The following is a 13,361-nucleotide window of genomic DNA, read 5'->3' as shown; positions in this document are numbered from 1 at the left end:
CTTGCAGGATTCTGGAGCAGCCTGGCTTGTGTTTCCCGGCCACAGCCTAACCAGCCACTTCAACGCCCTTCATTATTCATTCATTCAACAAATACTGACTGAGTGCCCACTGTGTGCCAAGCACTGTTGTATGTTCTGGGAATAGAACAATGAAGAAAGCAGACTAAACTTTCAGTCTCATAGAGCTTGCATCATAGTAGTCAGGGGAAAAAATTGTGGTTGGTTAGGGCAAGCTCTTACCACCTGAAGAGTACTGCCATGGATATCTCTGATCGTTTGATTGTGCCAAGTGGGGACAAAGAAGGGGGACAGAGAGGAGGAGGGGAAATGCAGGAAAAAGAAATTGAAAGAATCCAATCCTACTAGAATCCAGAAATGGGCCTGGTTTTGTTAGAATTGTGTCCATACACCAGTTAGGTAATGCCCCAGCTAAGAATGCAGAGCCTGAATTTAATCATGAGGAAACATCAGACAAACTCAAAATGAGAAACATTCTTTTTGGTTTTGTTTTAATGTAATAAAAGACAGGGAAGGCTGAGGACAATTTTCAGATTAAAGGAGACTAAAGAGACATGAAAAATAAATACAGTGCCTAATCTTAGACTGCATCTTGTATGGGGGAGGGTGGAGATTGCTATAAAGTTCATTATTGGGTCAATGGACAAAATTGGAAAGCAGAGGGTAAACTTACTCTAGTCATATAAAAGAATGTCCTTATTCTTAGAAAATAGAGAGAGAAAGAGGGGGAGATTGTTAGCAATAAATTAATTTGAGTAAAGGATACGCGTGTTTTTTGCACTATTCTTGCAACTTTTCCCAATAAGACTTTTTAAAAAAATTGTGTCCAGCGGACCCGGACTCTAAGCCGAGACCCTTTGTTAAATCGACGCATGACCCTGAATGAATCCCCTCCTCTCTCTGGGCCTCAGTTTTCTAGTCCACATGGTTTCTAAGGTTCTCTCTAGCTCTGGCAAGCAACGTCTGACTCAGGACATTCGCAGACAGAGCTTTGGAAAGAAGACGGTCCCTCGACTTCCCTCAAGATCTCTCAGCCCACCAGTTATTTCACAACTTTCCCCAGGGTGCCCATACAACCTCTTTCATCACCCGTAAACTTGTCCCTGCCACTCTTCCCGAGTGCCATCCGGCCCATCCTCCGCAGGCTGTAGCATCGGTTCAGGATGGGCACGTGCATTTATCCCCCAAGGAACTACAGCCCCCAAAAGGCTTTGCGGCAACATCTCGGCGTCTACCACCAAAGAGAAAAGCCTTTTCAGCGCGGGCCAGCCGCTGCACGGCTCTTTGGGAATTGTAGTTCCTCTGTGAGGAACGGGAGAAGCCAGGCCAGGCTGCAAGCCACCCTTCCCAGAACGCACCGCGCTCTTCCTCGCCAATCAGAGGCGCGAATCTTGGAAGGAGGGCGGGGAAGAGACGGAGCTGCCAGCGCATGCGCAGTATGTGAGGCTGGGGAATTCATGTGGAGGTCAGTGTGGAAGCAGGTGAGAATGCAGGGGAGCGCCTGCGACGCGCGTCCGGGCGTCTCTGCACCCATATTCGTGATCTGGGCTGGCGGGGTGCGTGCGTGGGTCCGCCTCGTGTCGGAGGGGAAAGGGGGTGAGCCCGGGACGAGCCAGGGGTTGCGTAGAGTAAGGGAGGGGTGTTTGGGGGCAGGGTGAGGAATAATGCAGAAGCTGTTAGAAATGGAAAGGCCGGCGGGTCAGGACTTGGGCGTCCTGACCTCGAGAAAGGAACATTTAAATGAACCGGGAGAGGTCAAGGTAGTCTCAGGAGTTGAAACTGACGTGGACGACGGTGGGCGGGGCATTAAAAAGTTAAGTGCTGGAGTAGATTCTGGTTGGGTCAGCCTTGCTCCCGCCACCCCCTCTCCACCCCACCCTCTCCTTCCAGGGCTCTCCCGCGCAGCGCAGCTGTTTAGAGCCTTTCTGCCCAATTGCTTCTTCAGCTATCTTGATCCCAGAATGTCATCTAGCTCCTGCTTCCATGATAACAGGTCATTCTTAATACCTGATGTTGAGAAGCAGGATGATGATTTAAGTTGTGCCTTCTAGAATTAGACATCTAGGTTCTAATTCTGGTTCTACCACTTAATAGCTATGTGATCTTGGGCTCTTCATGTAACTTCTCTGTGTACATCAGTTTCCTCATCTGTATTAGTCTACTTCATAGGGGTTAGTGTGAGGATTAAATAAATTGCTGTTAGAAGACTGCGAGGTATAAAGATGAGCTGTTATTGTTATTTTTGCTGTTGGAATTACCATGTAGCACATTCTTTGAGTTATTTTTCCAAACCAAAATTGCGAAGGACCAACCACACAGCCTCTGTCTTGCGGCCTGGTTGTCTAGGAAATGGGAGCGTGGGTTCGTGTGGTACTGAGTTCTTCTTGGGTATGAAGCCCGTGCCTCATTCACATTATTGAACCAAGTGCCCCAGACCCCTTTTCTTAAGTAGTAGAAAAAGAAGAAAGAAATGGAAAAAGAAACAAGCAGAGGAGTTGGTACTACCCTTTTCCAAGCTGTGGAGTGTCATTTAGTAGGTGTCCTTGAGTGGATGGTTTAGAACTCCAGAGTGGGGAATGAATAGCCAGCTTGAGAGGTGAATATGCCTCACACATAGCTTTCTCTGAGGATTTTGGGATCAAGTTCTTTTGTTTTGTTTTTACCCCCTTAGGTGTGAGTGGGTCCAGCAGAAGGAGACATGGCTGCCAAAGTGTTTGAGTCCATCGGCAAGTTCGGCCTGGCCTTAGCCATTGCGGGAGGCGTGGTGAACTCTGCTTTGTACAATGGTGAGGCCCTGAGGGGTGGTGGGTCTCTGCCCGTTGCTGGAGGATGTCTGTTGGTCTGCACAGCCCATGTGACACTCCTGATGGCAGCCGCTGTCTGTGAATGTGTTTGTGCCCGAGAGGGCTCACCTGCTGCCATCCCACACCATGTGGTTGCATTGTCATTAGACCTCTGTCCTTGTAGCCATAGGTTCGCTCAGAGCCTTTATTCACAAAGCGCCTCTGAGCCCAGTTGCCATTGGATGTTTCCAGGTGCTCTTGCTAATTTGAAGTGATGCTACACCACTCGAGTGCTTCAGCAGAGTGTGGGGTTTCATGGGCTGGCTGGAAGGGAGGTCTCCTTTGTTCCCTTCTGCCTGTGCGTGGACTCAGCAAGGGCTTTAGACTGTCGGTGACCTTGTCCTCAGCAGGAGCTTTTCCTCTGCCGCAGTCTGGTCATTCCAGAAAAATATCTTTGAGATACATTGCCCAGCTTTTAACAGTGTGGCAGGGGTTTAAGCTGGCTTTTTTCCCACTTTCCTGTGTGACCTTAGGCAAGTCACTTCCCCCTCCCTAGGGCTCAGCTTCCTCATTGGTCAAGAAATGCAACTGACCTGGTTCATCTCTGAGACCCCCTCCAGCTCTGATAGTCCCTGACTTTCCCTCTTGGAAAGCAGCAGTGCATTGACCCACCTCGTGTGTGACTGGCTGATAAGAGGAGGAGTACTTCCAGAGGGAAGATATTTGGACCAATTTTAAAGTCCAAAATGGCAGAGGCAGAAACAGCTGATCAGAAAAGCCTTGGCTTATATGGCGCAGTTCCGTGTTCTGATCTTTTTGGCTACCCTTGCACAGCTAGACAGTAATCACCATCACTAAGTTCTCTCTGAACCAACAAGACAACTCTCTAAGCCCTTAAAACCTTAGAGAAACCAAGCTATTTGAAGGAAAGAGTGGGACCTTCCAAGTTTTAGGATTCGCCTAGTGAGAGTGCTGCTTCTGGGAACACTGGGTTAAATTGGAACCGGGGTGGCATGCAGTCACAGTGAAGACTTTGCTCAGTTTTGGGAGGTGATTCCAGGAACTATAATGGTGGGAGTTTGGGGACGGGGTGGTTAATCAGAAAACCGGCAGCCAGTTGTTTCAAGGAGAAAGGACGCTGAGGATGATCTATAATTGAAGTCCTTGGGAAGACACATGGAATAGGAAGTGATTGCTTAGTTTTGTAGCTCTTTAGAAGCTTCTAGAGACCAGAAGTTTGGGAAGACAGAGCAAGACAGGGGGACTTAATAAATGAACAGAAAGCACCAGGGGTCTTTCGAAGACACAGTCCTTCTGGTTAAAGGGCGAGGGGGTTTTCCTGACCCGTCATTATCCTTCATTCCTAGTTGATGCTGGGCACAGAGCTGTCATCTTTGACCGGTTCCGTGGAGTGCAAGACATTGTGGTAGGGGAAGGGACTCACTTTCTCATCCCTTGGGTACAGAAACCAATTATCTTTGACTGCCGCTCTCGACCACGTAACGTGCCAGTAATCACTGGTAGCAAAGGTGAGTCCTGCCTGGGGGTCAGGTAAAGTAGAGTGTGGAAGGGGCGCTGTGGGATCTGGAAGAGATTGAACTTCACATAATAAGACTTCCTAGCATGTTTTTCCTGGAGGGTTTTATATGGGTTTATAGGAATGTACACTTAGGGGCCACCCCTGTGGCCGAGTGGTTAAGTTCGCGCACTCCGCTTCGGTGGCCCAGGGTTTCCCTGGTTTCGATCCTGGGCGTGGACCTAGCACCGCTCATCAGGCTGCACTGAGGTGGCGTCCCACACAGCACAACCAGAGGGACCTACAACTAGAATATACAACTATGTACTGGGGGACTTTGGAAGAAGGAAAAAAAAAAAGATTGGCAACAGATGTAAGCTCAGGTGTTAAAAAAAAAGAAATATATACTTAAAGTACACACACAAACAACAGTACAAATTTAGAGAAATACAAAAGGTATATTTCAAGAGTTACATGGTGATCCAATTTTTTTTTTTTTTTTTTGAGGCAGATCAGCCCTGAGCTAAGTACTGCCAATCCTCCTCTTTTTACTGAGGAAGACTGGCCCTGAGCTAACATCCGTGGCCATCTTCCTCTACTTTATACGTGGGATGCCTACCACAGCATGGCTTATTGCCAAGCGGCGCCATGTCTGCACCCAGGATCTGAACCAGCAAACCCCGGGCCGCCGAGAAGTGGAACGTGTGGACTTAACCGCTGCGCTGCCGGGCTGGCCCCGGTGATCCAATTTTAGAGAAATGTACATGTGCCTTTGCTCCCTCAGTTGACCCTTCCCATTGGTTCTTCTTCCCCAGAGTGGCCATATAAACGGATCTCTAGCCATTCCGTTTGCCTTCATGGCTGACTTAACCTTTGCCTCTGTTTCCAGCAATGACGACCTCACATTGTTATCTCACAGGCTGAGGCCCACGTACCTGGGAGCAGTCTCCTGGTGTCTGACGTGCCACTGGATTTCCAGTTGGAGCCTGAAATGAATAGCTCTCACTGTTCTCCATCCTGCTCTAAGAGGGGCACGGGCAGTAAATGGAATAGCAGATGTTGGCTCAGCAGTGACATTTCTGTGCAGCAAGAGCAGAGGGTCGTGTGGATGTTGGTTTATCATCTGGGTAACCCTCGATGTCTTCAGTGCTGTTCCTCAGCAGATGTTTACTGACTGTCAGCATGCCCGGCTTTGTGCTGTGCCAGAGGGTGGGGATAATTCGAAGGTGACCTAAGCAGGGGCCTTTGGGAGCTCAGGCTAGCTAGAGTGATAGACGTGTGAACAAGCAGTTAGAGTCGAGTGTGGTGAGCCTTGAAGCCAAGGTGGCAGAGCGTAGGGGAGCAGAGAAGAGAGCAGCCAGCTCCCACGAGCGGCTGGGCAGGCTCCTGCAAGGAACTTAGTAGTCAGCTGGGACTTTGGAGTGAGAAGTGTGTTGGACAGAGGAGGGGGAAGGGTAAATTGGTCTTGCATCATCTACTCTGTAGCTACTGGCTGGGCAAGGAAGGAGCCTCCCAGAAGGAGTCTGGCCTGCCTACTACAACAGAGGAAATCAAAGGTGGGGTGCAGTTCACCGAGAAACAAAATCTTAAAAACCTAGTTCTAAACTCCTCACCTCTTTTGGATTTCTTTCTCTGCTGTTTTACATTTGTCCTAAGGTTACGTTACATACCCGTCTTCAAGACTATTGGTAAGAACTTCCAGAGATCAGAGCCTTGGGTGGTCCATTCCCACTGCTCTTGTGCTGGCTCCGGACCATCTCCCAGGCCACGGTCCACATTGTTGGTGACTGCAAGCAGGCTGTGACAGTGCTTTAGCTCCAAGCAGACAGGACTTGTCAGGGGAAGTTGTCATCCCCTCCCGGGGTCCTTCGACGGGGCTGTGTAGGAAGAACCCCTTACGGCTGGTGTGCATTCGACGGAGCGCTTTTGTATCTTGTTTTCTCCTTCGGTTTCCCTGGAAGGCAGGTGAAATCGTCCCTGTTCTTACAGACGAGGGAGCAGCTGAGATTGGCTAAGGCTGGCTGAGGCCACGTGATTAGTAAACGGGAGAGTGGGACTGCTGGTGAGTCCAGGGTGGACCCTTCCCTCGGCCCCGTGATAATCTCTCCAAGGCAGACCCCTGACGTGGGCCACAGTCAGCAGGCCTTGCAAAGGCCTCACCCCAGAATTCTTGGCACTGGCCTGTTTTCTTAAAATCTTCAGTGTTCCAAACATCTCACAGCACCTGTTAGACTTATAATCTGAATTGCTTATATTAGAGGGCATTCAGGACGTACTGAAAAGCTGCCATGACCAGAAGCCTTTGAGAAGTTCCTACCTCTAGTGCTGTGCTTGGTTCTCGACCAATGAAACCATGTGTGTGTGCTCCTTGCCTTCTAGGGTCTTAAAATCAGCAGCTTTACCTATAAATTATAGCAAATTGAGAGTAGGAGAGGTGATATAAAAGGCCACTTGTTTCCCCCCTGGGCTTTTTATTTTTAACTCCAGCATTTGTCTGTCTCCCACGCTAAGATTTACAGAATGTCAACATCACCCTGCGCATCCTTTTCCGGCCAGTTGCTAGCCAGCTTCCCCGCATCTTCACCAGCATCGGAGAGGACTATGACGAGCGCGTGCTGCCATCCATCACTACAGAGATCCTCAAGTCAGTGGTGGTGAGTGAACAGGGCCTCAGCCTCCGGCCTAGAGCACCGCCCCCATGAGATCGCTAGGCGGGAGAGCTTGGCAGTGGATGGTTGGGATGTCGCTCGTAGTTTCCTGGTTCCCTTTCTGCTTCCTCATGCTAACCAGCTCCTCCGCCCTCCCTTGGAGCCAGGCTCGCTTTGATGCTGGAGAACTCATCACCCAGAGAGAGCTGGTCTCCAGGCAGGTGAGCGATGACCTTACGGAGCGAGCAGCAACCTTTGGGCTCATCCTGGATGACGTGTCCTTGGTAAGATCCTTGGGGAGCCTGTGGGGAAGGGGCTGTGGTTCTTGTTTCGGTGCCTGGCTCCATTTCTGGGTAGACACTGTTTGGTCCTGCGTTCTTAGGACTTGACTTTCCTAGATGTGAGACATGAAAACATGGAAACTTCTTGACGGTATGAGGCAGTCTCCTTGGGTTTGTTTTCAGATGAGGGTTCTTTTACCTTCCCTGTACCACACACATTTTTCTTTTGACTTCCGGCCCTACCCAGATGATCCCTAACCACTAGATTTTTCACCTTCCCGAAACTGTTTCCCCGAGCTCCCCCGGAAGTGATGTCTTGTTAACCATTTGACACAGGAAGAAACTGCCTGGTGGAGACTAGAGAACAGCTCGGCTAGTCTTTCTCCCTAGTGCCGACCTCCCAGCCTGATCCCTGGGCGTTTCCTAACACTTAGGGGCTGAAGCTCAGTGAAGGGAGCTCTGGGGACCCCCAATGAAAGATGATAGAGTGTAAGTGAATGGTTCTATTCCTCAAAGCCTGGTATGGGGGGCAGGGGACATCTCTGAGGTGTAAGCTATCCTCTTGAGACTGTATAGGCTGTGTATTTATAGGGCATTGAATGCCATAACTCAGACAGAAAGCAATACAGGCGGGATAGCATTTCAGATCGAGGTGGGTGAGGGAAAGGGGTCGTGTTTCTAGATTCTCTGGGAAAAATCATTTGGAGTGATTTGTTCGGGTAGTGAGGTCGTGTTTCCTGTTTAGCTCTCCTGTGCATTGCTAGGGAAAGGCACCATTTTGCCGTCAGCATCTGTGCAGCTGTTTAAACAGTCACGCTTTGCCACAGCCGGCGCAAACCTGAGGGCACTGCTCCACCTTGCAGCATTGCCCGCCCTGGAAGTGCCTGCGGGCTCCCTCTGCTGGCAAGACGCCGGGCTGCAGCCTTTGCGCTCCCCTGACAAGAGCCGTTCCTCAGGCTCTCCAGCTTACTGTTGACCTGAACACCTTGGCCGTGAGAAAATACTAAGTAAAAACCTAAGGAGAAGCTTGGCATTTTGCTAGACTTTAACCACATACTCCATTCTGGGGAAATGTGGGCTGACCACAAGAAACCATATCTAAGAGGTGTGAGGAGAAAATTAGATTTCATGGAGAATTTGCTGCCCTCAGCTGGCCCTTTTAGAAAGAAATTTTATTCCTTAATTCCACGTTTCGTTTTTCGTTTCTCAAGATTGTGTTTTCTTCCCCAGACTTTGAACAAGAGTCCAGGAATGGAGCGGGCAAAGTAAGACAGCTATAGTTTAAGAATTAGGAGTGTTAAAAACTCTAGAAGACAGTGGGACTAGGATTTACTTTTTAGGAGAAGTTTTGAGCTCCTTATATTAAACAAAAAAAAAAAGCAGAGATTGAAAGGGTGAAGGACGTAAAACAAGTAGAATTTGATAGCAAAACCAACACTGTTCTTCCCTTTGTTTCTTCCTATTTAATAAAAAGTTGGATGAAGAAGTAAATTACTGTAGACCAGGCTATTAGGAGCTCTGAGATCTGTTCCCATTATTTGCACTGTCATTAGAGACAGTCACTTCAGCCAAGTCTCAGTTATTTATGTTATTAGGGAAAGTCTGTGGGTAATCAGAATTTTAAACCCTCTCCCTAAGCAATAGCTTTACCTGCCTTCTGTTTCTTTTAAACCCTTTTCCAGAAGCACTCACACATAGGGAATACCATGATGTGCGTTCCACCTTCTCTCTCCTCCTCTTCCTGCTCTGTGCTGGAGGTATGTGAGAAAGAAGTGGACTGGTTATTCCATAAGCAGAGAGCGTCACGCTCGTGAATCCCTGAGAACCAGCTGCCTCCCCCACTCTCAGGGGCTCAGTTTTCCATCTGGCCTCCCCGGAGGCTGCAAACAGGCCATCAAAGGACCTTGGAAGAGCGCTAGTCAGTGTGGGTCCTCGAACCCATAGGTCTGCTCCCCTAGGAAGGTGGTCAGTCCAGTAGATACCTTCTGGTGCCTTTGGGGTGTTTTCTACTTGAGATCGTCACACTGAGGGTGACAGAATGCGGTACAGGAGCAATCTGGGCAGCCGAGGAGTCCAGGGTATGAACTCAGTTTGGACAAAGATAGAGAGGTGGAAGGGTGTCCTGGCTCCACGGTGCCTCCAGCTGCTAGAGCCATTCCTGGCCTCTTCCTTTCAGCGGCCGTGGAGGCCTCACAGCAGCGCTGTCTAAGCAATTACACTGCCTCATCTCGCGCTCCCTCTCTCCCCTTAGACACATCTGACCTTCGGGAAGGAGTTCACAGAAGCGGTAGAAGCCAAACAGGTGGCTCAGCAGGAAGCGGAGAGGGCCAGATTTGTGGTGGAGAAGGTGAGCGCTCAACCAGATGGCAGGAGCCTCCTCCCCTCTCTCCTGTGCTCAGCCTCCCCGTTTGCTGGGTGGCCTGGAAATTCATCATCTGTCATCTCTTCTTCCGGGATCATTGGAAGGGGATTGAAGGGACCGCACTCCTGCAATTGGTTCCAGAGTCTTTGGGGGCTAGTCCAGGGATATGTGAAGTTATGTTCCTAAATCGCTGAAGGGTCATTTTTTTTCTACTTCGCTAAGATCAAAAACACTCTGCTACAAATAAAAATGTTTCTCCTGCAATATTTTCAGCTTCACCGAGAGGCCATTTTTAACCGGGGTTACACAGTGAAAGCTGTCAGCAGGAAGGATCAAACATTGCACCAGATGCGCTATCGTCACTGGCGTTTTTTCAAGCATTAAATCCATCCAGATGTGTCAGAGTGCAGTGGGACACAATATATTTGCATAGCAGCCTGGTCTTCAGGTCTTAACAAAGGTGTATTTACTTCTTGCTGTCCCCTTCTCCCACCACTCAATGTCTCGGGGTAGCATTCCTGATCCAAGACCCCTTAGACCTTGGAATCAGGGAAAAGAGGGACACATGGCTGACCAACATTTAATTCTAGAGAATGTAAACTCCGTATGGGCGGGGACTTTTCTTACTTTTTTCTGCTTTTCTCTGGAGCCTAGAACATATCTAAGACTGTGCCTGAGGATCCCAGGTGCTCAGTAATGTTTGTTGAGCGAAGAGTCACAGAGCCCGGCAGTTTCAAAACTGTTAATTTCAGAAGGGCTTGGTACTGTCTCCTCCTGCACTTCTGAAGGTCATGCGTTGCAGATAGATGTCGTGCTCGTGATGCGGGTAGGGAAGGCCCAGGAGAGTTGGTTCTGGGTGGCTGGGTTCCTGGTTGGGAACCAGTTCAACTCACAGATGTGACTCTAGGAAGTGCCTGCTGCTCCTTCTTAGCTGTGCTGGTTTTCATGAAAGTCACTTTGACTTGGGACTGGTGGGAAAGATGAGCTGGAGGATTGATTCTGCCTTTCCTTCTCTCCTGTTTTCCTGGCTCAGAGTAGGGTGGCCAGTCTAGATTGCTATTAATATTAATGAGGACTTTGGAATAAGACAGATATTTATGCAGCCAACAGAAATGTATCCCTCCAGTGGTGAGACGTGGGCGCTACAGTACAGAGGAGGATTGGGTAGGCGGTGCTTGTTGACCCCACCCAGTGGAGGCGGTAAATTCCCGCAGCGCCTTCAGGAACCAAAGAAGGTGCCTCACCTGGGCCTTGGAGGCTGTAGCCTGCCATCCCACGCCCTGAGGTGTGATCTTGGTCTCTCTCCACGTCCGTTCTTAGGCTGAGCAGCAGAAGAAGGCGGCCATCATCTCTGCTGAGGGTGACTCCAAGGCAGCCGAGCTGATCGCCAACTCGCTCGCCACTGCGGGCGACGGCCTGATCGAGCTGCGCAAGCTGGAAGCCGCCGAGGACATCGCGTACCAGCTGTCGCGCTCTCGGAACATCACCTACCTGCCTTCCGGGCAGTCAGTGCTCCTCCAGCTGCCCCAGTGAGGCTTGCCCTGCCTGCACCTCCTTGGGCCACAGCCCCGATGATTCTTAGCACCACCTTCCTTCTGCCCCCCACCCCAGAAATCACTGTGAAGTTTCATGATTGGCTTAAAGTGAAGGAAATAAAAGCAAAGTCACTTCAGATCTCTAATTATCAGATAGAGCTCTTTCATTCTTCTCATTTCCATCCAACTTTTTATCCGCCTCCCTCCCCAAAATTGCCAAGTGCCTACGCAGACCAGCTTGGCTCCTGTCTCCAGGGCCTGCTGGAGCTCCAGCCGAGGTACTGGCACTTTGGCAGAAGAAAGGCAGGGCCATGTGCGTGACGGGCTGGGGAGCACAGTTGTTGGCCAAGTAAACCTGTAGCCTCCAAACTATCATTTATTCAAGACGTAAGGAAGACGGCCCAGGCAGCTGAGCTGAGACTGCAGGCCTCACTCAGGGTTCTCCAGCGGTTCCTGCACAGACCCAGCTGAAGTGAGGTGCTGGGGAGGGTCGGAGAGGAAGTGGTCTGTCTCTTACCATCAGGCTCAATCTCTAACTGTGGGGCCAGCGGAAGCAGGTGTGTACGAACAGGGCGTGGATTGAAGAAGCTGCCCCTGTGAAGGTGGGTGGGCCTGACTGGCTGCCCCCCCAGGGTCTGAAAGCTGGGCTGGACTTGGATAGAGAGAGCGGGCCTGGACCACGATCTGAGTCCTGCTGGAGACTTCCTCTCTACCCCCACCTTGGTGTCTCAAATACCCGGTGGAATTCCAGCTTGAAGGATTGCATCCTGCCGGGGCTGAACATGCCTGCCAAAGACGTGTGCATCCTGCGTTCCTGCTCCCTCGTTCAGAGACTGCCCTTCTAGAGGGTTCTGTGCCTGTGCTTTGAGGAAACAACCATGGGAAGAAAAATGTGTGTAAACTGCTGTCAATAAATGACACCCAGACCTTCCAGCTCAGTCTTTGAGGTTTGTTTTTTTTGTTTGTGAGAGCCGTGGGATCAGAACAGAGCATTCCAGCAGTTGTTGTGTGTACATGTTTGTATCGCCAGCTGGGACAGAATCTCCAGCAAGGCAGAAAATGCTTTGGTTTCAGAAAACACTTTGTGCTGCGTTCCAGATCCATCCGCAGCCTGAAGCGAATCTGCCTCGTATCAGGTGAGGTTTGTCGGAGATGGACTCTTCCGAGGCGAGGGTGACTAGGAGTTAGTTCACTTTCCTCCGCGGCTTTACCACTGCTCCTGACTGCCCACCAACTGTCAGCAGTACTTTCTCCTGATGGGAGGGAAGCAATTGACGTAAAATACACGTGTGCGATAGCCCTCAGTGCCCTCTGCTTTGATTTTTATATGCATTAGATGGCTTCGGCTGCCCTGCTGTGGGTTTATGTTGCTTATTCTGCTTTGCTTTGACGTGGAAGTCACTTGGCATTTGACCGGGCCAAGTTTACGCATGTTGGATGGTGGGGAGGGAAAGCGGACCCAGACGAACTATGCCACTCGTCCACCTCAGATCCTATTAGGAACAAAACGGAAACAGCGATGAGCTGTGAGCACTCACGTTGACTGTGTTAACCCCTGCTCTCCGTTTAATCCCCGGGCTCACCACCTGGCCAAGGAGAGCGGTCTGTAAGAGCACTCTGCAGGCTGGTCTCTGACCTCAGATTCTGCATTTCCTCTCCCACAGTGTCAGGATCAGCTGTCAGCTGGGAAAGGCAGGGACTGATGCATAGATCTGGGGTGGGACTGTGGACTGAGTTCTCCCATCCCTGCACTCCTCCCAGGGCCTTTCGGCAGAGATCTGGTCCCTTCCCATCCTCCCGTGAACGTGCAGACAAGTGTGCGATGGGCTCCTGACCGCCGGCTGAACCTCAAACCTCCCACCAAAGCCTCAATCTGGTTGATAGTCCCCTGAGCCTCCCATCTAGCCCGTCTGCCCACCACCTCCCCGGCATCATTTATCTCAGGAGCTCTCTTCCTACGTTTTTTTTTTTGCTGCAAGAATAGTGAGGCCTGCAAATGATGAGGTGCCTGGACCCACAAAGCGCCTTAAAGACTGGAGCAGAAAGCGCGTAATTCCTAAATGGCTTCCAGACCGGCTTCCCCTCTGCCGCCGTCCTCCTTTCCTGCTGGTTATTATTGCTTTGGACACCCTCCGGGGGCTGGGGGGGCGAGAGGCTCCTCTTCCCCAGGCCCTTTTTAAAAGAGCAGTTGTGTTTCGTGCTTTTGGCGGAGATTGGG

General features: G+C 50.4%; 1 protein-coding gene across 3 annotated transcripts; it reads left to right on the top strand.

Moving 5' to 3' along the window:
• Window positions 1–278: 278 nt before the first annotated feature.
• On the top strand, window positions 279–12,081 carry PHB1 (prohibitin 1). Of its 3 annotated transcripts, none has more exons than XM_001502391.6 (7): window positions 279–1,499; window positions 2,690–2,804; window positions 4,169–4,330; window positions 6,829–6,971; window positions 7,133–7,249; window positions 9,498–9,593; window positions 10,929–12,081. In XM_001502391.6, exons 2-7 carry the CDS (start codon window positions 2,717–2,719, stop codon window positions 11,139–11,141), a joined length of 819 nt encoding a protein of 272 aa, XP_001502441.1. In that variant the 5' UTR covers window positions 279–1,499; window positions 2,690–2,716; the 3' UTR covers window positions 11,142–12,081. The 3 variants fall into 3 exon arrangements, with proteins under 3 accessions (XP_001502441.1, XP_070083543.1, XP_070083544.1); XM_070227442.1 differs by having other exon boundaries at window positions 1,417–1,483; XM_070227443.1 differs by having other exon boundaries at window positions 1,452–1,574.
• Window positions 12,082–13,361: the final 1,280 nt, after the last annotated feature.

The sequence above is a fragment of the Equus caballus genome, chromosome 11 (assembly GCF_041296265.1).
Source record: "Equus caballus isolate H_3958 breed thoroughbred chromosome 11, TB-T2T, whole genome shotgun sequence".
Taxonomy (NCBI): Eukaryota; Metazoa; Chordata; class Mammalia; order Perissodactyla; family Equidae; genus Equus; species Equus caballus.
The sequence above is the reverse complement of the archived record's forward strand: the minus strand, read 5'-3'. Positions and strand labels throughout refer to the sequence as shown.